The sequence below is a fragment of the Choloepus didactylus genome, chromosome 10 (assembly GCF_015220235.1).
Source record: "Choloepus didactylus isolate mChoDid1 chromosome 10, mChoDid1.pri, whole genome shotgun sequence".
In the NCBI taxonomy this organism is placed as follows: domain Eukaryota; kingdom Metazoa; phylum Chordata; class Mammalia; order Pilosa; family Megalonychidae; genus Choloepus; species Choloepus didactylus.
The window spans coordinates 81448805-81476679 of NC_051316.1; the positions used below are offsets into that span (position 1 = coordinate 81448805).

At 39.4% G+C, this 27875-nt stretch overlaps 1 protein-coding gene across 2 annotated transcripts in view; it reads left to right on the plus strand.

Moving 5' to 3' along the window:
* The window catches only part of ACO1 (aconitase 1), a 66101-nt gene that overhangs the window by 2945 nt on the left and 35281 nt on the right, over positions 1-27875 (plus strand). For both annotated transcript variants that reach the window (XM_037796893.1, XM_037796892.1), the window contains exons 2-7: positions 16262-16380; positions 17564-17732; positions 18776-18913; positions 26399-26468; positions 26597-26780; positions 27325-27464. In XM_037796893.1, the coding sequence (XP_037652821.1) occupies positions 16284-16380; positions 17564-17732; positions 18776-18913; positions 26399-26468; positions 26597-26780; positions 27325-27464 (798 nt within the window). In that variant the 5' untranslated portion in view covers positions 16262-16283. The remainder of the gene's footprint in view (positions 1-16261; positions 16381-17563; positions 17733-18775; positions 18914-26398; positions 26469-26596; positions 26781-27324; positions 27465-27875) is intronic.

Here is a 27875-nt window from a genome sequence, read left to right on the forward strand (position 1 = left end):
CATTATGGTCCCTTTTACACCATGAAAAAGGGCAAATGCTAAACAAACACACACCCCACCTCAGCAAGTTGTTAAACATTTACTAGTACACACCTGCTACTCTCAGAGCCAGGGTACATTCTGTTTATGTTTTCATAGAAAAAGGATTCTTCAGCCTGGATGATGCTGGATTTGCTCCTCGAAAGCTTTTGATAGGAAGAGAACAGACTGTTTTCACCATATGCTAGAACATGGGTCAGCAAATTGTTTCTGTTAAGGGCTAGTAAATATTTTAGGCTTTGACAGCCATACAGTCTTTATTGCAACTACTCAGCTCTGCTGTTGTAGTGTGAAGCAGCTGCAGTCTATATGTAAATGAATGGGTGTGGCTGTGTTCCAATAAAACTTAATTTACAAAACAGGTACTGTGATTTGCAGACCCCTGTCCTAGAATATCAGAACAGGGGCCACTGCTTCAAAGAGGCAGTTTTATGGAAAAGGAAGTTCTTCAGGACTTGATGCATGAATACCATCAAGTATACTCGATACTCCAAGAAAGATACAATTGGAAGTAGCATCTGCAAAGGATTTGGAAACGATTGTAGAAGGTTCCACATTGGTTTGTTTAAAGAAAGGCCAGGTATGTTCAGGTTTTGAGGTCATGGCCATAGAATGTGAGTGGGAATCGTTATTCCCATCTCCCTCTCTTGAGCCATCTCAGCTATTATGCTGGGATGGATGGACTTGCAGTCTAACCCAGTATATAAATTTGGGACTCTTATACAAAAACTAGTGATGTCTCTAATAGCTTTCCTGATTCCAGGGGCAGGGACAAAGGAAATGTCAAAAAGGGGAGGAAAATCCTCTTTATTCATATTTATATTATATGTGTGTATGTACATATATGTATGTGCATATTTGTTTAGCTATATATGTACATACGGTATTTGCGTGTATGTTAAAATAGCCTTATAAATATTTAGAAGACAGACATACCACACTGTTAACAGTAGCCACCTCTGGACAGTGGAGTGGGCTGGAAGGAAGGCAGGGAACTTTTACTTGTTACTTTTTGTAATATATGTCTGCCTATCATGCACCATTCATGTATTGCTTTTAAAACTTGAAAACAAAGAAAACCAAAAATTAAAAACCAACAACCTACATATTTAAAGGAAGATAGGTTTGTTTCTCTGGTTAGAATGTTGCCACTTGCCCCCTTTCTCCCAATGAAACAAATTACTTTTAATCATCACATAACAGTTTTGAACTACTATGTATGATACTAATATATATTAATTCAAAATAATATCGAGAGAGTTCCCTCTCCAGTAGAAACATTTTGTTAAACAGTATTAATGTTTGACCAAAGTCCTGTGGAAGATTAGAAGTATCAGATCAGTGTTCCTTAATGAACTAATATGCAGTCTTTAAACTACTGTTGTGAACACTGTTTCATGATATGTGGTAAAGAATTGTTTTTAAATTAAAAAAACGTATTCCACAAGGGTATTTCCCTGTGATTCTACTTTTATGAAGAGAAAGGCATTTGTATATATGGATGAGTGTGCACATTCATGGAAAAGGTTATGCCAAAATGTTGAGTGATTTTCTCTTGCTGGTGGGACACAGTTGATTTTTTTTTTTTATTACAGAAGTCGTGGGTTACAGAACAATCATGTATAAAATACAGGATTCCCATATACCACCCTATTATTAACACCTTGCATTGGTGTGGTACATTTGTTACAACGGATGAAAGCACATTTTTATAATTGTACTATTAACTGTAGTATATGATTTAACTTAGGGTTCACTGTGTCGTGCAGTTCCATGGATATTTAAAAAATTTTTATTTTATTACCATATAAAAAACCTAACATTTCCCCCTTTTAACCACATTCAGATATATATTTCAGTGCTGTTAATTATTTTGACAATGTTGTGCTACCATCACCACCATCCATTACCAAAACATTTCCATCATTCCAAATAGGAACCTTGTACATTTTAAGCCTTAACTTCCCATTCCCTATCCTCACCCCATCCTCTGATACCCATATGCTAGATTCTGACTCGAGGAGTTTCTTTATTCTGATTATTTCATATTAGTGAGATTATACAATATTTGTCCTTCACAGTTGATTTTTAAATTTACTTCCCTTTGCTTACCAATATTTCCTAGAATGAACATATTTTGATATGGCCCAAAGTAACCCCTACAGTTATTTTTCACACATCATGCCTTGACACAGTTGCCTTCACTTTTCTTAGACTGATTTAACCACCAGTCTTCTTGTAGCAGACCCCTGCTACTGTTCCACTTGAGAGACAAGCAAGGAGGGCAAGGGGCTGGGGATCTGAAAACCGGCACATCACCAGATTCTTCATCACATTGTGCTATGTCTACTTCCCTCTTGATTCTGTTCCAGACTGCACCCCTCCCTCTCCCTCTAGTTCACCCAGAGCTTAGAAAGTTCTTCATGGGATTAACACTATCACCAGGAAGCCATCAGCTGGCCGTCTCTCTAGATTGACCAGCCTTCATTTTTTTTTTTCCAGCTGTTTTTAACAGAAGATTCCAAATATACACACTTCCAGCTTCGACAGTTATGAACATTTGGCAAACCTTGTTTCATCTGTACCTTTCCTCCACCCCACCTTTTTTTCTCTCTGCCAGGAGTTAGTATCTTTGTTTTCAACCCTATAAATTTACAAAAAACTGTTCTTCTTTGTGTCTTTTTAGTAACAGACATGTACTGAGCACTGTAGCAAAATCTTTAAACTGTCCTGCCCTAAAGTCAGCCAGAGGGAATTACTGAACGGTCCTTGAACCCTTCCCCGCTTCTCCACTTTTGCATTTGCCCTTCCCTGCGCCTCTGAGTCTGAATCAGTCTTTCTGCTTTCCTTTTCCCAGTTCGCCCCCTCTGCAAAACCTTTCTTGATTCCCCCAGTTGTAGATGTCTCTTCCCGTTGATGTTGCTTATGACCCTCATCATATTATAGTTCCTTGTGTGCTTATCTTAGTCCCATTGTAAGATTGTATCTTCCTACAGACAACGAGAGATTTCCTTGTATGCTTGTCCCCTTGGTACTTAGCAATGCTTAACGCAAAGAAGGTGCTCCGGAAGTATTTGCTGAATTAATTTAATCAAGTTTATTTGGGGAAATGTTTGAATATAAAAGAACATTTACTCTCACCTCCATGGGTTTGAAAAGATTTAATTGTGATGACGAGTCTTCATTAGAACCAATATGAAATGGTGGCTTTTTTTGAGGAATGTATTTTCTTGATGGTCTTTGGTCATTTTTATTGACTTTTATTTTCAAATAATTTCTGTCTAACAGGAAAGATAACAAAAATAGTATAGAGAACTCCAACATACCCATACCCTTCAGTTACCCAGATCTACCAATTGTAACATTTTGCCACCTTTGCTGTCTTTCCTTTCCTTCCTTCCTTCCTTCCTTCCTTCCTTCTTTCCTTCCTTCCTTTCTCCCTCCTTCACTCCCTCCCTCCTTCCTTCCTTTCTTCCCTCTATATAGCTATCTTCTGCACATTGAGAGCAAGATGGATGCATCATAATCCTTGAACACACAATAATTCCATGTACATTTCCTGTGAACAAGGATATTCACTTATGTATTCACCTTAAGTTCTTATGTCCCAATAATGTCCTTTTGAGCCTTTCTCCTCGATTCTTAGATCCCATCCAGTATCGTGTGTTGCTTTTAATTATCTTTACCTCTTTAGTTTCTCTTACTTTTTTTTAAATTGTAGAAACATATACAACATAAATTTTCCCATCGCAGCCACCCCCGAGCATATCATTCAGTGGGATTAATCATATTTACAGTGTTGCTAAAATGATATCATGCTCTGAACCAGTTGTTTCTCAGATTCCTCATATTCTGCTTTAGTTGTTGTCAAAAGTTAATCCACCTGCTGATGAATTAGCAAGGCTTTGCATGAGTGCTGGTATATTCTCTGTTCTCTTTTCTTAACCTAAGGCAAACTCTGGACAAGCTCATATTTGGATAGCGTGACTTGCCTGGGCCATTGCTCAAACAGATGTGTGTGAATTATTCGTTTTCCTTGTCATTCCTTTATGTGAATTGAATTGTAAAATTACAAAATGAGGCATAAATTGTGGCCTATTTCATGAAGAATCTGCATCAGTCTAAGAAAGTGTCCTCCTATGTGATCACCATGTTTGAATTTTTGATCGAGAAGAGGAGAGGTAGACAAACCATTACCAACTGTCTGTGCTGTGCTGGAACTGTGCTAGGGCAGCTGTACCAAAGGCACATCCTGCAGGAATGGTGGGGTCTAGTCCACAGCCTCGGGATTGGTTTTATGGTCCTTATATTTCATGAACACCTTATTTGCTCAGATGAGGAGTCAGTCACAGGTTAAGCCTTGGTGATGCCTACATTATTCACATCAACCCATCCTTTGAAAGTTATCTATCATTCAAAGTTTGCCAGAATCAAAGGTATTTTAGGGAAATTGGGGTTGACTACCTAATCCTCACATATGAACCCTAGAGTTTGAAGACTGTGTTAAAGTGAGATTTAATTTTTTAAAAATCCATTTGGTTAATATGGATCTTCCTATATGGAGTAGCTAAAAAAATGCCAATTTTGCAGCCTATTGGGAGGCAGCATGTGCAAAAGAGAGTTGGCTCTGGCAGGAGGAGCCCTGGGTTTGACTCCCAGCTTGGCCACTTACCAGCCTGAGACCTCTGATATCCAGTCTTCTCCCCTGTAAAATGGAATGGTAATGCCTTTGTCACGGAGATGTTGAGGGACTCGATTAGACAAGGTGAGAGAGCCCTATGATGTAGCACTCGTGGCATAATGCCAGCACATTGCTGCTGTTCTCCTGAACTTCTGTCCCAGCCCAGACCTTCCTCCTGAGCTCCAGACCCACATAAGTAGTTGCTCACTGGACCACTTCTTCCCAAATTCAACATCCCAGTTCCCATGTTTGCCCAGATGAGAAACCTGGGAGCAGTCCTAGACCTGTTTCTTCCTTACCCACCCCTAGTCCATTCTACTTTCTTAACTTTCCCTGGGATCCTTTCCCTCCTGTATCTCCTCATTGCCACTGCCCTCTTTTTCTTACTTGATTACTGTAATAGCACTATAACCTGCCTTCCTGACATCAGTCTAGCATCTTTTCCCTCCATTTAGTTTTCTTCATCACTACTAGAGTGATGTCTGAAATCAAATATGGTCCTGAAGATCCCAGCCTAGAATCCTTTAATGGGGCCTCCTTGTCTTCAGGATGTATCCACATCTCTCAGCAGGGTCTGCTGTGATCTGAACCCTGCCTCATCCCTTTTCCTCCCCACCTACTCCTCCCTGACATGTACCCTATACTTTGTCCACATGGAACTACTTGTGACTCACACAGTGTCAGACTTCTCTCTGCCCAGAATGTTCTTTCACTGTCTCCCTCCCTCTGTGTAATTCTGGAAGGCTCGTCCGTATTAGAATTCCTGAAAGTTTGATAGGAAATTAAACTCATTAAGTGGAAATACATTGCATTTAACAAGTGGTCAGGAGCAGAGAGCTGTCAGGATGCCTGGTTCTGACAGGCCACTGCCTCTGCTTCTTCCTTTACCTTCTGGCCAAATGTTTTATGACTGTTCAATGACTTTCTTTTCTCAGGCCATCTCTGGAACTATAAATTCTGAAATTCACTAAGGATTTTTGCAAAACTGTGCTCAGAGTAGCCCATGGTAATGCCAAAAAGTGAAAACCACTATTTCTGTTTTTTTGAGTTTGTGCTACTGCCACTAATCTAAAATGAGCTTGAAGGCTGCATCGGGTAAGTTTTTCTCTTTTGGGAGGAGCAGATGATGTTGCGCTGTCTTGTACAGTGAGCCTAGCACTGGGGAAGCCTTAGAGAAGCTCAACCAGATGTTGCTGTCGTATGACCCCAACCCCCAGTTCCCAGCCAGTGCTCCTGGCAGTGACCATGCACATCTGCCAAGTGAATTATGGTAAGTTTCATGATACGTCCTGAGAATTGCCAGTGTTTCTCAATAATGAAGTTCAGCAAAACAGAAGGCTTAGGTTTCGGGAAGTAGCCACTTGTTAAATGCAATATATTTTCATTTAATGAGTTTAATTTCCTGTCAAACTTATAGGAATTCTAACATTGGAAATGTATGATTTAAAGCAGGTATGGAGCTGGGAGAGTAGTTTTAGTCTGTTTATTCAAAACTCTATACTGGCCTACAAAGCCTCGTGTGGTCTAGCCTCTGCCACCTCCTAGATTTGTCTTCTCCTTTTCTGCCCTCACTCACCTCGCTCTAGCCTCTTCTTTGTCTGCAGACCCACCAAGCACATTCCCACCTCAGGGCCATTGCACTTGTTCTTACCCTTCCCTCAGACTGTAAATAGCTTGCCCCATCACTTCCCTCAAGGCCCTGAGCATGGCACCATGTCAGGGAGGCCTTCGTGATCAACCTGTACCTCTACTGCCCCTGCACTCCCTGCTGCTGTCATCCTGGCCACCATCTGACATTCTGTGTGTATCTGTCTATCTGTCTATATACATTTATTTATATATATTTTTATATTTATATTTTATATATACATAAATTTATTTTTTTAGTGACTATTTCTTGCCAGTAAGATGAAAGAACTCCAAGAATGGGGACTTTGTCAATTTGTTCACTGGTATATCCACAGTGTCTAAAACAGTTCCTGACACATATTAGACACTTCATATAAATATTTGTGGATGAACGAATGAATCATAGAATGATAGAATGAAAAATCATAGAAGTTTTCACGTAAATGGGATTTCCACCTAAATTTAAAATTTTTCATTTAAATGGGACCAGCCTTATTCTACAAACTGAAAAATTGAAGTATGGAGAGTACTTCAATTTCAGAAGGAAACTGAATCATTTAAAAATAACTGTTACAGCTTTTTAAAAATTTTGCTGTGTGTGTGAAACATCTTGTCAGTTGTCTCAGTGTGAGATGGGAGAACTAGTGAAAACAGATTGATAAAATTTTAGCTACAAGAGAATTTTGCAAGTTACTTTGTGAAGGCAAAGCCTTCCGATACAGAAAGCAGAGTCTTATTCATCTTTGTAGCTTCCAGTATGCCTCAAGAAAAATGTGATGTTGGATTTGATAAAATTGTTAGAAAACCGTTTGTTCCTTCTTTACCACTGTATTTTTTTTCCCCCACTCTCCCATAATGGACAGTTGCTTTTATGGCTTCTTCTTCTAAGTTATTTTAGTTATAAGCATTGCATTTAAGAGTTTTTTTCTTTTTTTTCTTTTAGTCAGTTTTATGAACAGCTGAGATGATCAAACAGGCAAGCTAGTCTCTGGAAAAATTCAGAAATATTTAGTTAGTCTAGTTTCCTAGATATATACATATCAAATAAAGTAAAAAAGCTAGTATTTCTAACTTTTTACTTTGTGCAAGAGCTAAGTTGACAAGCCATGGTGATTCTGCTGGCTTGAATGGGTTCTGACCTCAGTGTCTGTTTGTGCTTTACGTAGACATCCTTGGAATCTCATTTTTGACAAAAAGTTGTTTATAAGCAGCATGGTGTTTAGATACACCAGAGTCAGTTTGGTGGTGGGACCAATTAATTTCTCTTAAAACAGAAAAATAGCAAAGCATAGCTGATCTTTTTGATGAACTCAAGTAAACCCTAGAAATGCAGTGGTGTTACTTTGATTTTGGAGATGAAAGCCCAGAAAACTCAGGAGGAGTTTATTTAAGAAGGTGTGAAAAGAGAGGAAGGGAGGCAGCAGACAAATCATGTGAAAATAGAGAAACCTCTTTCTTTGTTTGCAAAGATTTTAAAAACCCTCTCGTGTGTCTGTAGATAACATAAATAAATGATTTAGTAATGTGTTGTCTGTACTTTACGCCATAGAGCTGTGATTCTCAACTAATCACCTGAAAGCTCTTTTAAATACAAGTTCCCCTGGAAACTGATATCCCCACCCCCCTCCCCCCCAAAAAAAACCCAAGCAGAAAAACTGTATCCTCCCCACCCCATTACCTACAGGAGTTCTGCTGCATAGGGTTACTCTCCTCTTCTGCTCACTTCTGTTGGTGTGTGGATATCCTGTGGTTGGTTGTAGAGTCCATTAGTACCTATGCCTCTGTGTGTCATAAGGCAACCTAAGAAGATTCAACACTGACAGCAGAAGCAGGTAAGTCAAAGATTTATGTACTCCTGGAAGGAGAACCCAAGAGGGGAATCATTTTATCTTATCATTGGTATTTAGCTAAACAAAGTCTACTATTCAAATATCTCTGCAAATCTGGCTGTGACAGATAAGCCTCATCCTGAGCCATCCCTCTTGGGTACCCAGGCTAATGTTGAGTCATTCACTGTCAGCCGGACATATGGCCTTAGATAGTTTTCTAGCACGAGTGATGACTTAGCAGTATACTGTTCATATGCTCTGCCTAGTATCCTCATGAAATCCGTTTGTGGGGTTGCTGCCTGGGCTTAGAGGTTCAGTCTGGGGTTATGAATAGCAAGGCTCACTGGCCCAAATGGAGATCTTGCCCATGATTCAAGCTAATCCGCCTCATGCTCTGCTGTAACCTACTGGGCTAATGATGCATTCAAGCATGGGGTCAAATTATACAACAGAATTTAGGGCTGCCTGTCATTCGCGTAAAGGGAAGTCTCGCAGACTGCAAGTCTCAATACCATATTGGGGCCAAGGGCAGTTGCAGCTTCTCCAGGGTAACAGGGCTCAGTCTAATTCACATTAATAGCTCAGTCAAGTCCCCTTGGAGATGAGAACATTTGGTCACCAGAGGCCATGCTGGTGTCATTCAGTTTGGCCTGTCTTGTAGACAGGCAGTTTACAAAAGAAGAAATACGGTTGTCTAACGGATGGAAAAATTTTCAACTTCACTATCTATCAAAGAAATGCCAATATTGTTTTTCTTAACTTGGCAAAAGGTAAAGAAGAATTATGTTGCCTGGTTTGGGCACTTCCCTTCGGTGCTGCAGAGAAGGGTCATACATTTGGTGTAGCCTTTACCAGAGCAACCTGGTGATGTGTAACAAAATGGAGATCTGGAAATCCTTTCGCCCAGCTCTTCTGCTTCTAGGAACTCAAAGTTAGGAATTTATTTTGAGGAGATGATTAAGGACTATTCAAAGATGTGTGTACAATGGTCGCAGCCTTATTCGAATAGGAATACTTGGAAACAACCCAGCTATTTTAATAATAAGGATTTGATTAAGTAAATTGTTATATACCTGTGTGATAAATTTTTATGCTGTAGTTAAAAGTGATGTAAAACACCTTGATTGACCCGTAAAGATGTTTGTGGTCTCCACTGAATGAAAAGGGCAATTTATAAAATAACATGAAGTCGAATCCATTTTTTGGAAAAATCCAAATGCATTTAAAAGCCATGTTAAATGAATCTCCAAACCATGATATTACAAGGGACTTTTACTTTCTTTTTTTTGGTTCACCTGTATTTTCTGAGTTTTTTTTTTACAGTAAGCATGTATTTCTTAGTGTAATTATTTTTAAAGTTATTATCACCCAGGAAGGTGTGGTTCAGCCACAAGTTGGTATCCTCCTGGGATTGGAGAGAAAGGAAAAGAAGCTGGAGGTGGGAGTGGGGAGCGGTGAGGGGGAGCAGTTCCAGCTTGGACTGGTTTGTTTCACTGTATACAGTATGAGCTGGTCCATCTAAAGCTAAACATGAATCATTTGGGGATTCTCTGCAGAACCATTTCACTCCACTGGTAGATAATGAAGAACATATTTTGGGGTAGCAAGGTGGGTTTATCTAAAGTAATAGTCACAAATTTACTTTTTTTAAAATGCAATTTTATTGAGATAGTCACACACCATATAATCCATCCAAAGGATTCAATCAGTGGCTCACAGTATCATCATATGATTGTGTATTCATCACCACTGTCAATTTTAGAACATTTTCATTACTCCAAAAAAAGCAATAAAAAGAAAAAAGAAAACCCAAAACATCCCATACCCCTCCCCTATTATTCTTTTTTTAGCAGTTATATTCACATACTATATGGTCCACCCTAAGTGTACAATCAATGGCTGTTGGTATCATCACATAGTTATGCATTCAACACTACAGTTAACATGAGAACATTCTCAGTTCTTCTGAAGAACAAATTTACTTTCATGTAAATCCTCCTAAGACATTAAAGAAAACTGCATTTTATAGCCCCAAGAACTTATGAACTGTTCTATATTCCTTTCAAAGGACATTGCTGAAGATGTCTACCAAGTTCTCATTCTATAGAAATGCTATTCCTTCACATAGGAAATATCCTCTGTAGGTACTTATGTACAAATTTAAAATGACTGCTCTAGTTTTTAAAAAAGTAAGTGGTAAATGGATGCATGCTTATTGGAGCTGGATAATGCAGAGGTATATAACATAAGAAGTTAAAGCCCGCCACACAACTTATTCTTCTACTTATTGATAATCCGTGTTAACTTTATTCTATATCTTTTTGTACACATTTACATATAAAAGGGTGTGTGTGTATGAATGACTATATGCTAATAGTCTTGAAGTTTTTTAACTTAAATTGGATCCCAATATACGTTATTCTGCAACCTCTTATTTCACTTGCCACACTTAAAATGCACAAATTTCTCATGTGGAACCTGAGAAAAGAATTGTATATTTGATATGTAAATCTATAAAATTGATTTATTCTTACTCCTCTGCTTCTCTTTGAATAACTTGGTCACCCAGGGCAGATTGTCAAGACATAAATAACCAAAGTTTAGCTCTAAGTCAGTTTTCTGGATTCTGAACCAGATGGAAGGCTCAGTAAATGATTATAGAACTAAATTCACAGAAGTGCCTAAGTAGTCATTCTTTCAACTCTACCTAAGAAGAATTTTAAACATTTTTTTTTTCTTTTGGGAAATTTGCATTTCATTGGCGGGAATAACAGCCATATTTTTTTCCCAGGTTCTACACTGACAAGTCTCTGTTTAGCCAAGGAATTCCAAGCTCTGCATGACAACACGGATTATGATACCAGAACCTAAAAATGTTATCAGTGTTGTTTAAATGACTTTGGTTTCAAAATCATGTTGGTCATTTACTGTGGCAAGTAGAATGGAATGTTTCATCTCGTAGTGTGATCCACAAAGACATTTCTCTTTTTCTACTTGCTGAAAAATCGAGCCTCTTGGATTAGCTGTGCACATGCAACAAGTTGGTAGACAAAACACATTTTAAACTTTCAGATACTGAGACATTGATAAATAATTCTAGATAAATTCAGTTTTCCAAAATTCTAATTTTCCAGGAGTTTTCACACATTATCTAGTTGAACCTTATAATGTCATGTATCACTTTCTTTTCAGGGCCTGTATTTCCTCAGCAGGGGAATCCTACATGGTTTCTAAGGTTCTTACACAAAGCACAACATTCTCTGATTTGTTCTCACTGCCAAATAACCACTAAGGTTAAAGATCCCTAAGGGAGGTAGTGGTGATGGGTTAATGCCACCCAGGTACAAGGGAAGATGCCCCACCAAAATAGCGGCACTTGTCCTAAATTGAGGCCAAAGTTCAAATGCAGCAAGGGTGTATGTGGTTGGGGAGGAATCTCAACTCTGAGCTCCCTTCCAACCTTTTCACCAGGAGCATAGCTCATTTGTTAAATGTCTTACCTCAGATCCATCTGCCTCTCCTTAATATTCAGTATTTTTTAATGATTTACTTTAAAAATCTGGTGTTCAGACACTCCCTCCCCCAGGCCCATGCCCAGATGTACCTGTGGGGATCACCCAGCTGGTGTTTCAGGATGGGATGACTTTGGAACTGGTTAACTTTGAAAGACACTGTTTCTCTATCAGAATAATCATCTGGACTTGTAGAATGTGAGCTAAGTGTAGAGAAGGGTTTCAGATACAGTGCAGGTGTCCCCCTTTTTGATTTCCTGCCCAAGAACTATTCATGGCTTCTTGACTCTGGCCGGGGCAAAGGTTCAGCAGTCCTAAGCATTCTGGAAGCAGGCATCCAGGAAGGAAAGTCAAGTTCTGGGTGGTTGTCCCAACCTCACTGCTTAAAAGCCATCATTTCCCTTTTTTATTTTTTTCCTCTTTTTTCCCTCTGCCTCCCTGCAGTATCATATTCTGTAGAGCAAAGAAGGCAGCAACCCTAACAAATTTCTGTCTATGCCAACTCTTCCTTCTTCCAAAAAAGATAAAAACTACCCTAACAATCCACCCCCGTCCAAAAAGTCTACATTTACTCTCTCTGTTCATCTCTCTTTCATTACTATTGAATAAACATTAGATAAAACAGAAAAAAGGCCAGAACACAGAGGTGGGGGTGGAGGATTAGGAGATAAGAAAAGAAAAGAATTGAAACAAAGATCTGTGCTTTATGTGGATGTGAGAAGCTAGCGGGATCGGCCTGGCTGGTTGTTGGACTTCCTAAATGAGACTACTGAGGTAGTTTTGGGGTCTGCAGGGCCAGTGGTAATACTCAAGATTTGGAGATGGGGTGGCATTTCGGCCAGAGTGTGTCAGGCCTAGGAAGCATTTGTGATTCTTAGATTCTCCTCTGGTTCTGGACTGGTTCCTGAGCTGAACATCTTTCCCCTCAACCCTCCTTGGAACTGGGTGTTTGAATCTTCTTTTGGGGTTACTAAACCAATGAGGACTCTTGTGAGGAGATATGAGAAAGAACCCTTGCAGTGTCTGTAATTTCCAAAGCCCTCCAAGTAATGTAGGGGCTGTTTCCCAAAACTCTGAGCAAAACTGTTTTTTGGTTGCCAAAACATGGCTGCTATGGCTGACCTGTGGTTTGCTAAAGGTTGGGAAAGGTACATCTAACCATGCATGGGTGACCCCTGGAAAGAAGTAGAGCCAGCTCCAACATTCAGAACTAAGTCTCTAGCAGAAGGATTTCCAGGCTTATGAGCCTCTTCTGGCTCCCTCCCCTCTTGGGGTTGGTTGTGACCTCCCCAGGATCACTTTCAGAGCAGGAGGCAGTCTTTGTACCTTGAGGGGTGATGTGGGGTGATGAAAAGAACTGGGATTCAGAACCTAGCTCTGCCTTCTACTAGATGTGTGTCCTTGGGCAAGTTTTTCTATCCCCCTGAGCTGCAGTTTCCTCAGCTGTAAAACAGGAATGTTGATATGCTTTATTTATGGGGATAGCGCTAAGATTAGAGAAGATGGCATGAAGCATTTGGCACATGCTGGTACTTAAAAAGTAAGTAGTAACTGGCTCATCTCCTCCCCTAATTTATGCATTAGAATTTTCTCCATTAGTATAATGAAACTAAACAATTGTCTGGTTTCTAAGGAAAAAGGGAAGCAGATGGTGGAGTGCTTTTCTTAAGCCATTTTCTGTAAGAGCCATATTGTGTATCATATCCATCCTGAAATAGCAGCTGGCTTTTTAGGGTGGTGGGAATAGCAGGAACCATGTTAGGCTTCCATAGTATGCCCAAGGCATTTGTAAGCGTCAGGGAAATAAATCGACTCATTTGGTCTCTATACATGATGGCAAACACGGGTGTATCTTAGCAATTCGCTTAAAAATAATATTTTGGCAAACTTGGGTCACCTGATTCCTTTAGGATGACAGTAGAGACAGAGATGATTCATAGACTTAAGGTCCTCTGAAGATGAGAATGACCCATCCTGCCCAGCTCTACAAGGATGCCCATCCCCTTCCCTCACTGCAGAGATTCTGAAACAACAGTTCTGTAGACAACAGTTCTGTTGATCCATTTTCCAGGCAGACAAAACAGCAGTTTTACTGTTGCAGTTGCTACTGTTCAGATGGAAAAGTTAAGTCTGGGGCAGTGGCATTGGTCATAAAGGAAAGGGAGAGTGACATTATTGCATTTTTAAATTTGCACCCTCTTCAGAATTCCAGTCAATGGAATTATTGTCTCATTTTCTGAGCCCACAGATTTGTGAGCTGCTGCTTCTGCAGACAAGGTAGCATGTTTCTTACTAATCAGGGTACTTCTAAGTTTTTCCTCCTTAACAGATGCATTCTGATTTGCTCCCAGTTTAGTGGGAATTAATAACAAATCTCTTGCCTTGTATACACTCTCACCTCAAAAACATAATCCACAGTCTTCCTTCCCAAAGCAGTCCTAACATTCTTCCAATAATCTATGCCTGGAATGAAGTTTTATTTCTTCTCCTCCTTCATTATTCCCCATTCAGTCAGCAGCCATTTTTTCTAAAGTTTGCCTTTTCCGCTTTTAATCCATCCACCCCTTCTTTTTCATTTCAACACTGCCATCAGTTACCATGTGGTTCCTTCTCATCTCTATCATCTCGGCAGTTTCCTAACTGGATTTCCTCCCGCTGGTTACCCAGCTACTCCCTGCTGGTCAGACACATCTGCCATTTGCTCTTAGAAAACTGGTCACAGGGTGGCCTACTGGCCAAATAGAGCCCACGGCCATGTTGGGTTTGGCCTTCATGCTGCAGACCCACCCAGTAGTTTAGAAAATTAAATTAGTTGCCAACATTTATAAATCAAGAGAGGTCCTATAAAAATTAGATTACCATCCTTACTTGAAGGATTGGATGATCTGTCAACAGGAAGGGCAATCCCTGTTTGCAGCCCTTGCTGGAGCCAAATGGCTGCTGCCCCTGAGGTGACACGTACTCCCCAGGCTGCCTGGTTCCTGCCTAGCCTGCTTCATTTGTGTAGACGCCATTCTGTAGCCACAGAGGCATTTGGGTAGTTTTAGTTCCAAAATTCCTAGAGAAGGAATTTGGCTCAGGTTGGGTCAGGATACCTTCTCTTTCTCACACCAGATGGCAGCTCCTGGGACCAGAAGAGAGAAGCTGTTCCTAAGAAAGAGGTGCTTGGCAGACAGCTTTGCTGGTCTCTGCACTCGGTTGAGCCACTGACCCATGTCTGCTTGTCCTGTCACTTCTGCATTGTGAACTCCAGGAAGGCAGGGGCTGCTTCTCCCCAAAACTACCTAGAACTGGACTTCAGACAGAGTAGATGTACAAGTATCCATTTCTTTTTAAGTTTTAACTAGTTTTATTTTTTTAAGTTGTATGTGGACGGTTAAAAATGCAAACCATGCTAAAGAATACAATGAAAATGTTTCCTCCCATTCCTGAATTCTAGGCCTCTGTCTCCCTGGAACAAACTGTTATCTATCCCTTTTGTCCTTAATGAAGAGAGGGACATGTGGATAGAGATAAGGCAGTCTTGTAACTTTTTACCCCCCACAAACAGTAGTTTACTGTGTACAGTGCTTTTTTTCATTTTAGGTCATTGATCGTATTGATCATTCCATATGTCATTCCATAAATATGTTGAATATTTAAATATTATTTACTCATAAAAACCCTGGGATTAAGCAGGCAAATATTACTATTCTTATCTTAAAATTAAGAAAATTGGGGAATGGATTGAATTAAGGATTTTTGCCCACAAAGTAGAACTAGAAAGCAAGCCTTTTGACCCCTATCCTCGAAAGCATGTTTTGCTCTAAGTTGGATAGTTAATTAGAAATTGCTCTTTATCTGTTTGGTGAAGGCCAGGAATGGTCTCCTCCTTTATGCTCCACGTGTACTCTGTCGAAGGATACGTGAGACATCTTCCCCAGAGCTGGGGTACAGAGTCCCCTCCAAACATATCCGAGGAGTTTGGGCCTTTATTCCACCACGGTGTTCTTTAAAGATGCCCTCTGTCAACACACTGTTGCCACCAAAAGCAGAAACGAACTGGGAAGACTCTAAGGTGTACAAGTTTATTAAAACTGCCACAGACTGTAACAACAGGAAACTCACAGAGTGGGGCCAGAAAATAGCTGCTCTCCAATCCCACTTCCAAAGTTAAAATTGTATACAATTGTATAATATCACCTGCTATGGATTTCTTGCTTCTCGCCAAGCAAGACATGAGTCTAGCTCAGAGTTCTTTTCAGGTATTCAGGATGTATCATGAGACACATCCTTCATTTCTTTTCTTCCTACATCTTATCAGTGAAAGAATATTGGGAAGTTACAGAAACAAAAGGTTTTCTGTTGAAAGGCGAGAACACGAGCTTATACAATAGCTTCACCGAGGCCTCTCTTGCAAAGAATATCATTCTTGTGTTCACGTATGTCTCACCCTCCCCCTCCTTTGAAAAGATAACGAGTGATCTTTTTGAGTGACTGTGCACCCTCTTCGTTAAAGAAGGCAAATGCTCGTCAGTGTAAATGAGGTCCAACTGTAAAGGAAGAAAGTAAATTTTCTCTTTCCTTTTCAGGGTCACATGTCCATTGGTAATCATGAGCAACCCATTCACATACATTGCTGAGCCGCTGGATCCTGTACAACCAGGAAAGAAATTCTTCAATTTGAATAAATTAGGAGACCCAAGATATGGTAGGTGCATATTTCTATTACATAATTCCCTCAGGCAGCAACTGGAATCTTATTTGCATAGTAATTAAGCTATGTAATTAATTAGCTTCTAGGAGAGTTGGAAGAGGGAGCAGAAAAGCAGCATTTTTTATTTGAAAACTGAACACAGGCTTAAGAAGCCAAGAGACTTGGCTTTTGAGCTATGCCAAAGAACAATTAAATATTCTTGGATTAAGGATGCAAACACACAAACTTTCACACACATACCTTGCTTACGTCACTCACTTTTAAGTAGATAATAATGATTATATGCATGTAACATTTATATAATACTTTATAGTATGTAGTGTGTTTGTACATGTATATCATATTATTTATACATATGTTGCATCCCTGTGGATTTTGTTTATAAAATGTAAGAAATCTTGAGGAAGCTGAGGCCTAGGGAGGGTCAGTGACATGTTCAGATAACATGTTTATGAGTAATAGAAGAGGATAAGAACACAAATCTTTTGGCTCCAACTCCTCTTCTTTTTCTACCTTTGCACTTTTTCTTTTCCCAATAATAATGGTGAATAATTTTCACATATTATGATGGAACTTTTATTTTATAAATAAATACAAAATAGTTTTTCTTATGGGGTACCATTGTTTTATCCTGAAAAGCCCACCCATCTGCTACCACAGGCCATACTACACTGTGTTTAGGGTTCTGTTTCCTTTGAAAGATATACATGCCCACACCTTGGTCTTAATTATAATAATTGTAAAGGGGTTATTTTTTCATTTCTTGAGCATACCTGTGTGTGTGTGTGTGTATGGATGGGTGGGAGGGTGTTTATATTTGCTAACATAAAATACAGTAAAAATCTAGGCTGACATTTTTCATGGTAAAGCATGACAACTTTAGGGACATTTTCTGCTTTTAAAATCTGATGCAAGGCAGCCATTTAATAAGAAAGAATAAACTGGAATATTTTATTTTTACCTAGGCTCTGTATATTTTCTACTATTGAATGTCTCTTAAACCCATTCAGTAGCCATATATTTTAAAATATTGATCACTTTAAATTTTGCCTTCTTTCTCTGTTGGAAGAGTAGCCTCTACCAAGTTTATATAGAGATTGGCTTTAAAGAAAGCCACCTTATATAATAAGGTTTCCAGTGGATTTTGTCTGTTTTATGCTTTCTCCTTTACTCCTAGGATGCTTACCATTTTCTATCAGAGTTCTCTTGGAGGCAGCCATTCGGAGCTGTGATGAGTTTTTGGTGAAGAAAAATGACGTTGAGAACATCCTGAATTGGAATGTCATGCAGCATAAGAACATAGAAGTACCATTTAAGCCTGCCCGTGTCATCCTGCAGGACTTTACGTGAGCCTAATGTCACCTTACTCTCCTCTGCCTCCCTTTTCACAGAGTCTCTTTAAAGAAAGCTTTTTTTTTTTAAACCTGATTAATTGTATAATTTATCAAACAATATCTGGATACTTTTGAAAGTGAAAGGAGGCTATTACCCTGGGGCAGCAGGAGTAAACCGGAATTGTCTCAGGCCAATTGGAATTTATGGTCTCATAGCCTTTTCCAATAGCAAGGGCCCTTGTCCTTGGCCTTGAGATCCTAGTCCTGAGAATCCAAGGGAAAGGTGAATGAAATAGCATGGAGTGGAACTACCCTGGATGGAATGTTTTCTCCTCCACATCCTGTCATGTATGAAACCGAGCATCAAGAGGTATCCTTGGAACACTGATGCGCTGTCTGCTGAGGAGAAATATATACTGTTTGTGGTCTGACCTCTTACTGTTAAGTCTCTGCTCATATTCTGCTATTCCCAAGAATCCTTCTCCCCATCACTGCCTCAGTTCTGAGATACTGCCTTTCCATGTTTAAATGATGTTGTTTCATTCCTGCTAGAGACCAAATTTCATTTTTCTACAGAAAGATCATCCAAATTTTATACTTTAAGGATTCACTTAACATAAATTTGGTTCACAGCCTGCTTTTCTGAATTCCATCTATTCCTTTTTAAATTTGGTCTGAAGTTGAAGATGTGACCTATATTTCTTCTCCAGGTTTTTGTCAACCCACCATATGAATGGGAAGTAGTCACGTCAGTAAAACTTCCGGAGTTTTGAAGTGCCAGCTTTCTCATAGGTTCATTCAGACCATAGTCATTGTTAAATTTAATACAGTGATAAAATTTCATATAAAGATGCCACTCGTAACGGTACTTACCACCTATGTGACTTCTGCTCAAGGAAATATGATTTAAAACGTTCACTTTTCTAAGCCACCCATTGTTAGCTTGTCTAATGAGATAGTCATATTGCCACAATTACCAGTAGAGAAAAAGCTGAAAAAAGTCATCATATGTGTCAAAAGATTTACTTTCTCCTTAATTTTCTTTCTTTTCTTAGGGGTGTGCCAGCTGTGGTTGACTTTGCTGCAATGCGTGATGCTGTGAAAAAGTTAGGAGGTGATCCAGAGAAAATAAACCCTGTCTGTCCTGTTGATCTTGTAATTGATCATTCCATCCAGGTTGATTTCAGTAGAAGGTGAGAGATGAAAATAAATACCTGGGTTTTCTGCTTTGTGCAAAAATCTTGGCTTACAAGTCTTTTTTATATGTGTATATAGTTAAATAAAAGAGTAAAATCTGTAAAAGGTATATTCAGCAGAACTAAACTTACTATAGATTTTTTCCAGTGAAGACATTTTGGGTGGTGAATTTTTAAAAAGCTTTATTTCTTGGGTTGGAGTAAGGTTTGTCTAAATGCAGCTTAAAAGTCTAATTGAAAAGTACATGCATGAAGTTCTGCTATGAGAGCTTATGAATGCAAGTGTGTGCTTGACTTTTAAAAAGTTTGTTTTTTTCCCCCACTTATTTCATTGTGGATCCCAAATGATTGCTTCATATCTGGCTATGTCAGCCTCTCCATGTGGGTTTCCATAATGCCTGTCCCCTTCTTTTCCCTTGTTCCTTGTTTTGCGTGGGATATCCTTTCTTCCTGCCAAAATCGTGTCTATTATACCTTAAGGCCAATTTAAATTCTCTCATTAGGCATCTGTATTAGTTAGGGTTCTCTAGAGAAACAGAACCAATAGGAGATACGTATATATAAATAAGAGATTTTTATAGGAATTTGCTCACATGACTGAGGGGATGCACAAGTCCAAATTCCATAGGGCAGGCTGCAAGCTGGGAACTCCAATGAAGGTTTTCTGTGAATTCCCCAGAAGAAACTGGCTGGCTGAAGTAGAGACAGAAATTTTCTCTTCTGATGACTGAAATCATCACTTCTCCTTTTAAAGGCTTCAGCTGATTGGATGAAACTTCTCTCACTGTTGAAGCCCATCTCCTCAATTGATTGTAGATATCATCAGCCATAGATGCAATCAACTGACTGATGATTTAAGTCCACAGAATGTCCTCACAGTAACAGTCAGGCAAGTGCTTGTTTGACCAAACAACTGGACCATAACCTGGCCAGGTTGGCACATGAACTTACCCATCACAGCATCTCTTACTCTCCAGCCTACATCAAGCTCCCTGTTCTATAGTATGTTAGAAGACTTGGTGTCTATAACAGGCCAATAATCCTTGAAGGGTAACTAGACTCTCAGCTCCCTGAATGCAAGAGTTAAGCACACAGTAGTCACCTAGTGTATAAAACGAGACAACCTTGAAATTACCCTTGAGCAAAATGAGAATCTTGATAGCTAAATTAAGATGACTATAGTACTTTTACATGGGAGATAATTGTATCTCTGAGGATGGTTGAGTTTCCCTTTTTTTTTTTTTTTTTTTATCCCCTCAACCTCAACCCCTGGCACCCAAAAGGCTTGAGTATTAAAATGTATTATTGGATATTACAAAGAAATAACTCTATTCCTCATACAAGTTGGGAAAATCAGTTATTTGATGGAGGGAGCAGTTCATATAAATCAAACATTAATGCTAAAAGAAGTAAGTCATAGAAAAATTAACAAGAAAATATAAGTATATATATGTGTGAATCAGATGTCTTAATGGGAAAGAACATTTGAAATTTAAAGCAGTGAGTGAAACAAAAAGTGAAAAATCTATAGATTTAATGACTTCAAAGTTAAGAGGTAATAATTAGAAAAATATTTGCAACAAATATAAGGGTTATGCTGTCCTTAGTACAAAGAGAGTGTATGATCCATTTAGAAAAATAGGAAGACCCAACAGATAAATCAGCAAAGGAAAATGAACCTTTCACAATAAAAGGAAATGCAAATGGTAAACAATATATAAAGCCTTTTCAGTCTTACAAGTAATAAAAAAATAAATTTAATCTTTGCTATACTGTTTTCCCTTATCCATATAGTTAAGGTTAGAAAATAAATATTATTATTAATTATAAAGGTGTCATGAGGAGACACTTAAATACACTGCTCATAGCACTGTAAATTAGAAATGATGAAAACAATATATATTAAGCACCTTAGAAATTTCCACACCTTCTGACCTGGGATTTCTACTTCTAAGAATATCCATAATAAATATCTGAAATTCAGGAAAAGTTTAAGGGCTGATAATGTTCATGAAAGTATTATTTATAACAGGGAAAAGCTAGAAGTATTCAAAATATCCAATAAAGGAGAATGACTTATTAAAATATGGTACATCCTTAAATAAATTCTTAGGTTAATAGTTATATTTATAAAGTGTCTAAGAACTTGGAATATGCTAATATTGTAGCTTAATGAGCTAGATATTAAATTGCACGTTTAGGGTGATCTGAGCTAGATGAAAAGTTATGCAGAGATGAAAAAATTGTAAAGACATGTGCCAAACTGTTAAGGGATTATCTCTGGGATTGTAACTGGTATTTACTTTTACAATAAGCTATTATTTTTATGATAAAAAGCCATTTAAGAAAATTAAATAAGCCACTCCAAACAAAAGCCACAAGACTTTGTTTCCTTGAGGATTTAAGTGGGTTCCATATAGTCTCAAAAGAAATGTAGAAACTGGTCATTCTTAAAATTGCCAATACCCAAACCAAATAAATTTGGAAGAAAGCGAAATCTGCTCTCTGTCCTGAATTGACTGTATTCTTGGGACAAACAGGTTGGATTCTTGCCAGCTCTTCTCTTCCCTTTGGATTCTAAACCCATCCTTAGGCAACCTATCCTTTTTTTTTTTTAACCTTCAGTCACATAAGCTCAATTTAATGTTTTGGTTTCAAAGGGAAGAGTTAAAAACATACCCCCAAAATGTTATCCTATTCGAGGATAAGGATATTTCCTAAAGCCCCACTTCAGAAGTTATAAAAGTAGCCTCACAAAATCCTTGCCAGCTTCTTTTTGGGAACTCATTGGTGTTAATGGGCTTACCTTCATTTCACTGACATGCAAGGTGAAAGTACTGCTGGATACAGAATGTTAATGTTTTAATGGCTATGGTCGATTGACTTAAAATTCAAAGAGCTCTTGGCTATTAGGCAGTTAATGAATCAGTGTCATTACCAAGTCCACTGTGATGTTTTTTTCCTTCAGACCTTGTCTTCCATCATCTCTGATTTCAATTTTTTATGTAACTTTTCCCCTTATACTGGAGTACAGAGAACATTATTATGAAAAACAGAAAAGTCTGGGGTGAACTTTAATCCAGATTATTATCCAAATCTAGCAAACACTTTTTTGTTTGTTTGTTTGTTTGTCTTTAATAGTTAGAGAGAGCGTTTATATTAGAAGTGTTTTCATTGGTAGTGTTTTGTTTTTATTTCTTGAGTTTGGGTTTTGCAATCTGAATTCCCGTATCCTCTTTTTCTAAGAAGTATGATGTGATGTGTCTCAACCCTCATGGAACTGTGTGCATTGGGCTTATTTCCAGCTCTGTTTCCAGAAATGAGCTACAAAAACTGGACCCAAAGTGGTGGGATGGTGAATTTCCTCAATTAATGCTTTATAAAGTTATCTCAGAAATAACTTTTTTTTTTTTTTTTTTTTTTTTTTGGTCCCAACAAGGATATCCTAACAATTTCTGACCAGATTTCATGATCTGTAAATATTTGTTTGTGAATTTCTGGAGCATCGTTGAATGTAATTCTTAGAAACTGAACTTTGTCCATATCTGAATTCAAAGTATGTAACTAAGGAGAAATTTCCTCTTTAGTCTGTGAGGCCATTCACATTTAGAGAACTTAAAAGTTCACTAGATTGGGCTAATTTATGAAAGTTCTGAGCGGTAGAAAAATCTGAATTCTAGTTATGTTTACTCATTCCAATAACTAGATGAAGCTAATTGAGCCAAGCTTTGCACAATAGATGTTTTGTTTTCATGATTTTTACCTGAAATTACCATATCCTAAAACAGCCTAAATGTTTCTGACTTCCACTTGTCCTGTGAATATGTTGTTTTTATTAAGCTGATGTTCCCGGCATTCTCTGGGGTAAGCCTTCCCCTTCTAATCCTGCTTCTGCTGTGAGAAGCTCTGTCTTTCTCCCTGGTGCTGGAGGAAAGAGGACAAGGGATAATGTCTAGGAGTCCAGAAGTGCTCAAAATATAGCAAAAGAAGAGATGGGCACTATGGATAAGAGCCACATATCGCTAAGAATCTCACTGGTCTAGTGGAAATGATAATCAGTGGCACCTTCCTTTTTTTTTTTTTTTTTTTTTTTAATTAACCGATTTAACAGACCAAGAAACAGGCTGTTTAGAAAAGGAGAGCGACTAGTGAACACATAACTTTAATACAGTTGGCACGTGTGGACACGCCAGAGAAGGGAACATGTTATTCTGACTCAGGGAATCAGAAGAGTTCTATGACCAGTGTCGTTTGATCTGGGTCCTTGATTTGAAGGATGTCTTCTAAAGAGTGAAGAGCTGGAAAAGGCTTTCTGGATGGAGAGAAGTGTGCAAAGGCATGAGTAAAGTGGGGTATTTAAGGGGCTGCAGGAGCCACAGTGGGGCTGACATTGAGAATCTGGACCGGAGGATCGGACAGGACTAGAAAGGAAGGTTGTAACAGTAGACTGAAGTAGACTAAAGGACTTGGTTTTTTAAGGCAAGAAATTCGTACTTTATTTTGAAATTGGAAAGCCATTGGCAGATTCAAGTTGGGGCATGATGATGTGTATTTTAGGAAAACTGATTCTGGTGACAGTACACATGGTAGTTTGAATGGACCAACAGAGAAACCAGATAGGAAGCTATTCCTGGAATAGATACTTTGATAGCTGTAGGTGCTAAGTGTGCGAGAGGAGGCTATTAGGTGATATGTGGACAGTCAGGGACGAGGAGGTGGTTTAGGAAGGAAGGTAATGCATTAGGGTCTGATCGGTGGTGTTTGTGATGCCCGAGAGACTCCAGATGCAGATGCCAGACCTACACTGGAAATACACATCTGGGCCTGAGATGCAGGCGGGAACCAGAGGGTGGAGCCTCAGTGTACTAGTGAGAAGCAGGTGGTGATGCTTACCCTGAGCGATAGCTGCATCTTGTCCACATCACCCACAGGGTCTGCTGATCAGCCCTGGTTTCCTGCCTAATTCTGCTCTACCAGCATCTCCTCTTTCTCCATTTATCCTTTTGGCTTTTCTCTAGTACGTACACATATTCACAGACACATTCTCTAAGGCATGGGGTGGCAAACTTCTTCTGAAAAGGGCCAACAGTTTAGGAATTCACCAGCGATGTACTGTCTCTGTCATATATTCTTCCCTCCCTGACCCCCCCCCCCCAAGCCATTTAAAAATGGAAAAATTCTTAGGAGAGGGTTAAATATTACAGGCATTGGACTGGATTTGGCCCATGGCTGAGGTTTGTGGACCCTTTCTCTAAGGCACTCTCAGGGATTGATTCTGTTAAAGCAGCTGATGTTTATCTCAGAGAATACTGACATCAAGGAAAAATCAGTGTGGTAATGGAATCATATTTTTTTGTAGGGTAAATAAAGAGTACTTCTAGTCCTTTTCTTCCCATTTTTATCTGGCTGGCTCCCCTTCATCCTTCAGACTACACAGATGTCATTTCCTTCTGGAAGACATTCCTGACCCCTTGCTAGAGTTGGTGTCCCTTTTGGTGTGCTCCAAAAGTGCTCTGTACTTCCTCAGTCATGTCGCTGATATTCACACTGTTTTGTACTTGCCTGGTGACTTTTGTATTTCTCACCGGGATCTGAGCTCCAGATGGGCAGCTTTTGCTTTTGCACCATCATTTTCCCAGTATGTGGCACATGATAGACTTAGTAGATAGTTAATAAAGTAAGGAAATGGATGGGAGGTAGAGAATAGTGATTAAGGTCAAGGCCCCAGGAACAGTCAGACCTGGGTTGCAGTGAAGCTCTGCAGTTTACTAGATGTTGGACCTTGGAAAGTTCTCGCTCATCGTTCTGGGCCTCGGCTTCCTCCTCCATATATTGGGGATGATAGTAGTACCTGAGGGGTTGTTGTGATGATGAATGAGTATGTGTAAAGCAGCTGAAGCCAGTGATGTAATGTTGCACTTTGCTGCAATGTTGTTGTCGCCACCACCCCCATTACGGCTTCAGTTTCTCTAACTACTGTGGGAAGGCGTTGTGGCTTAGGAGTTAAGAGTACCAATTCTGGAGTCAGACTGCCTGGGTTTGAACTCCACTTCCACTGCTTATTAGCTGTGTGTTCCTGAGCAAGTTTCTTAACCTCTCTGTGTCTCAGTTTCCTCATTTGTAAGATGTGAATGTTGGTTATACCTAACTCATGAGGTTGTTACAGAGACTGAATGAGAAAATAAATATGAAGCATTTATAATATGGCTGGTTGTCGGTAATGCCAGTGAATTTGTGAGAACTCTCAAAAGAATGTTTTCTGAGTTTATGAAAAGTGGTGAAGCACCTGATCCCTGTAACGGGAGTGTCCCGTGTTGGAGCCAACCAGGCACTAGCACCCTATTTGCAAACATGGCTGGGCAGACACAGCTTAAGGATGACATTCGCAGGCCAAGCATTTTAACAAATCCTTAAGCACCCGTGTCAGGAATCATAGGGCCACTTTCTCCAGTTGAGACAGTCTCCATTTAAACTAATGCTTGGATTAAACTGTACACCCAGAAGGTCCCAAGCCAGGCTCTGTCTGCTCTCAAAGGAGGAAGAAACACTTTTCTTAGGCACCTTTACTTCAGTTGTCTCTTACTTCCACTGAAGACAGACATAAGATTTCTGATACAGAGTAATCATCACCTACAGTTCAAATTACAATAATAGCTTGCGTGTTTCAGAAACCTGCGGTGCATTAGATACTGTCTTACCTAATGAAGTAGAACTTGGGTCTCAGCTATTAATTTTACCATCCTTTCCGATGTTCCCTGAATCCATGATATGCAATTTATGAATGAGTGCCTTCTGTGTGCTGGACCTGCAAAGTTGTGACTGTGACTTGTTCTACCTTGACTCAAAATAATGCAGTTTGATTATAAAAATCCTGGAAAAGCTTCTTGATGCCCTCTATTGCTAGAGTCGGACCGAATGACCTTGAGTAAACCCCAAAGTATAACCTGGGGTTTACGAATGTTCTTGGGTGGCATCATCCTCCTTGGAAACTCCTGACCTGAGAGTAGGAGACTGTGATTCTGAAAATTACTGTGCCTTGTGGCATGTTGGTTCCCAGACTCACAAAAGGAACAGATTAAAATGCCAGACCAGACGTGGCTAAGCTCAGAGGTGTTACAACAAGGTCAGGGATGAGAAAGGGATTCAGAAACAACAGTTCTTTAAGTTGCTATTGTCATCATGAATGCCTTGATCTGTTGCTAAAATGAGACTTCAAATTAGATTCATTTTAACTTGAATTCAAATGTCTTCTGCCCATGATGTTTAAAGGCATTGTAGGAATCACTTGAACCAAATAATTATTCCTTTTACTTTCACTAATTACCTCTCCCATCCCACGTTGTGATAGTCATGGACGAACTGCATAGTACCACCCAGCAAGCCTGCAGATGCAATTGCCATTTTGTTTGTTCATCACCAATAAAGTTGACCAGTAACACATTTAGCCTTAGAATTTATACATTTAGTATTTCTCTCTGACAGGGCAGACAGTTTACAGAAGAATCAAGACCTGGAGTTTGAAAGAAATAGAGAACGATTTGAATTTTTAAAGGTATGCACAGTTTGGTTCCATTGGTTGGTTCTTTAAGAGCGTGGGGTGGGAGGGAGAGGTGCCTAGGGGGTGGGCTGAATAGAAGCGTATCAGGCATTCATAGTGTTCTTTCCGTTGCTCAATCCTAGTGGGGTTCCCAGGCTTTTCGCAACATGCGGATTATTCCCCCTGGCTCGGGAATCATCCACCAGGTGAATCTGGAGTACTTGGCCAGAGTGGTATTTGATCAGGATGGATATTATTATCCTGACAGCCTAGTGGGCACGGATTCGCACACGACCATGATCGATGGACTGGGCATTCTTGGTTGGGGTGAGTGTCCTTCCAGGTTTCTGTTCCATGTAGTTGTCCTAGGAAATGCACCTTAACTGACTTTGATGCTGTTACATCTCAGTGACATAAATATTCACAACCATGAAAATCGGAGAGGTATTTTTGTCTGCATTGTTTGCTGCTGTATTTCCAGTGCCCAGAAAAGTGCCTCACACCTAGAAGGTACTTGTAATTATGTTTTGAAAGAACTGGAATAAGGGGTTAGGGAAGTGCAGAATAAATGAGATTCACCCGAGGTGTTTGTTAAACTTGAAAACTCCTGAACTCCACTCTCCATTTGGTATGACACTGAGGGGATCCTGATTCAGGAGTTTGGGGGGAACACACTTTGAGAAGCACTTGTTAAAAATTCTGCAGAGGGAAATAGAGAAAAGGTAACTCCTCTTTATAGAAACACGACTCAACTCTGTACTAGGAAAAAATTGTAGCTGGGCTTATTACCTGTTAATGACATGGAATTTGTGCCTAGGGGATATAGTGAGGCATAATGAAAGCATTGTTCTGGCCATACAATTCTCTGCAGGTGTGGGTGGCATCGAAGCAGAAGCTGTCATGCTGGGTCAGCCCATCAGCATGGTGCTTCCCCAGGTGATTGGCTACAGGCTGTTGGGAAATCCCCACCCTCTGGTAACATCCACTGACATCGTGCTCACCATCACCAAGGTAACATCTGCTGCCTCTTCTGTGGTCTGGGAAAGTTGCATTGACTTTCAGAGGGGAAATGCATGATGGAGTCTCTCTTGGTTTCCATGTGCTCTAGAAATTTTAGGAAACAGTATGATGATTTAAAAGGAAACAAGAGGAGTATTCTTTGGTTAAGTAGTAGATAATTAAGTTCATTTTACTCTTTTTTTTTGCCACATGGATCTTTAAATTTTTTTTAATTGTGAAATAATTCAAATATGCAGAGATTAAAATGACATTATTATGCCCCACTTAGATTTAAACAAATGTTAACACTTCGCCATTTTGCTTCAGAGCTCCCTCTATGTATATTTTATAAGAAATAAAATGTCATATTTACAGCTAACGTCACCACCCCTATTTCTAGAAATAATCACTATTCTGAGGTTG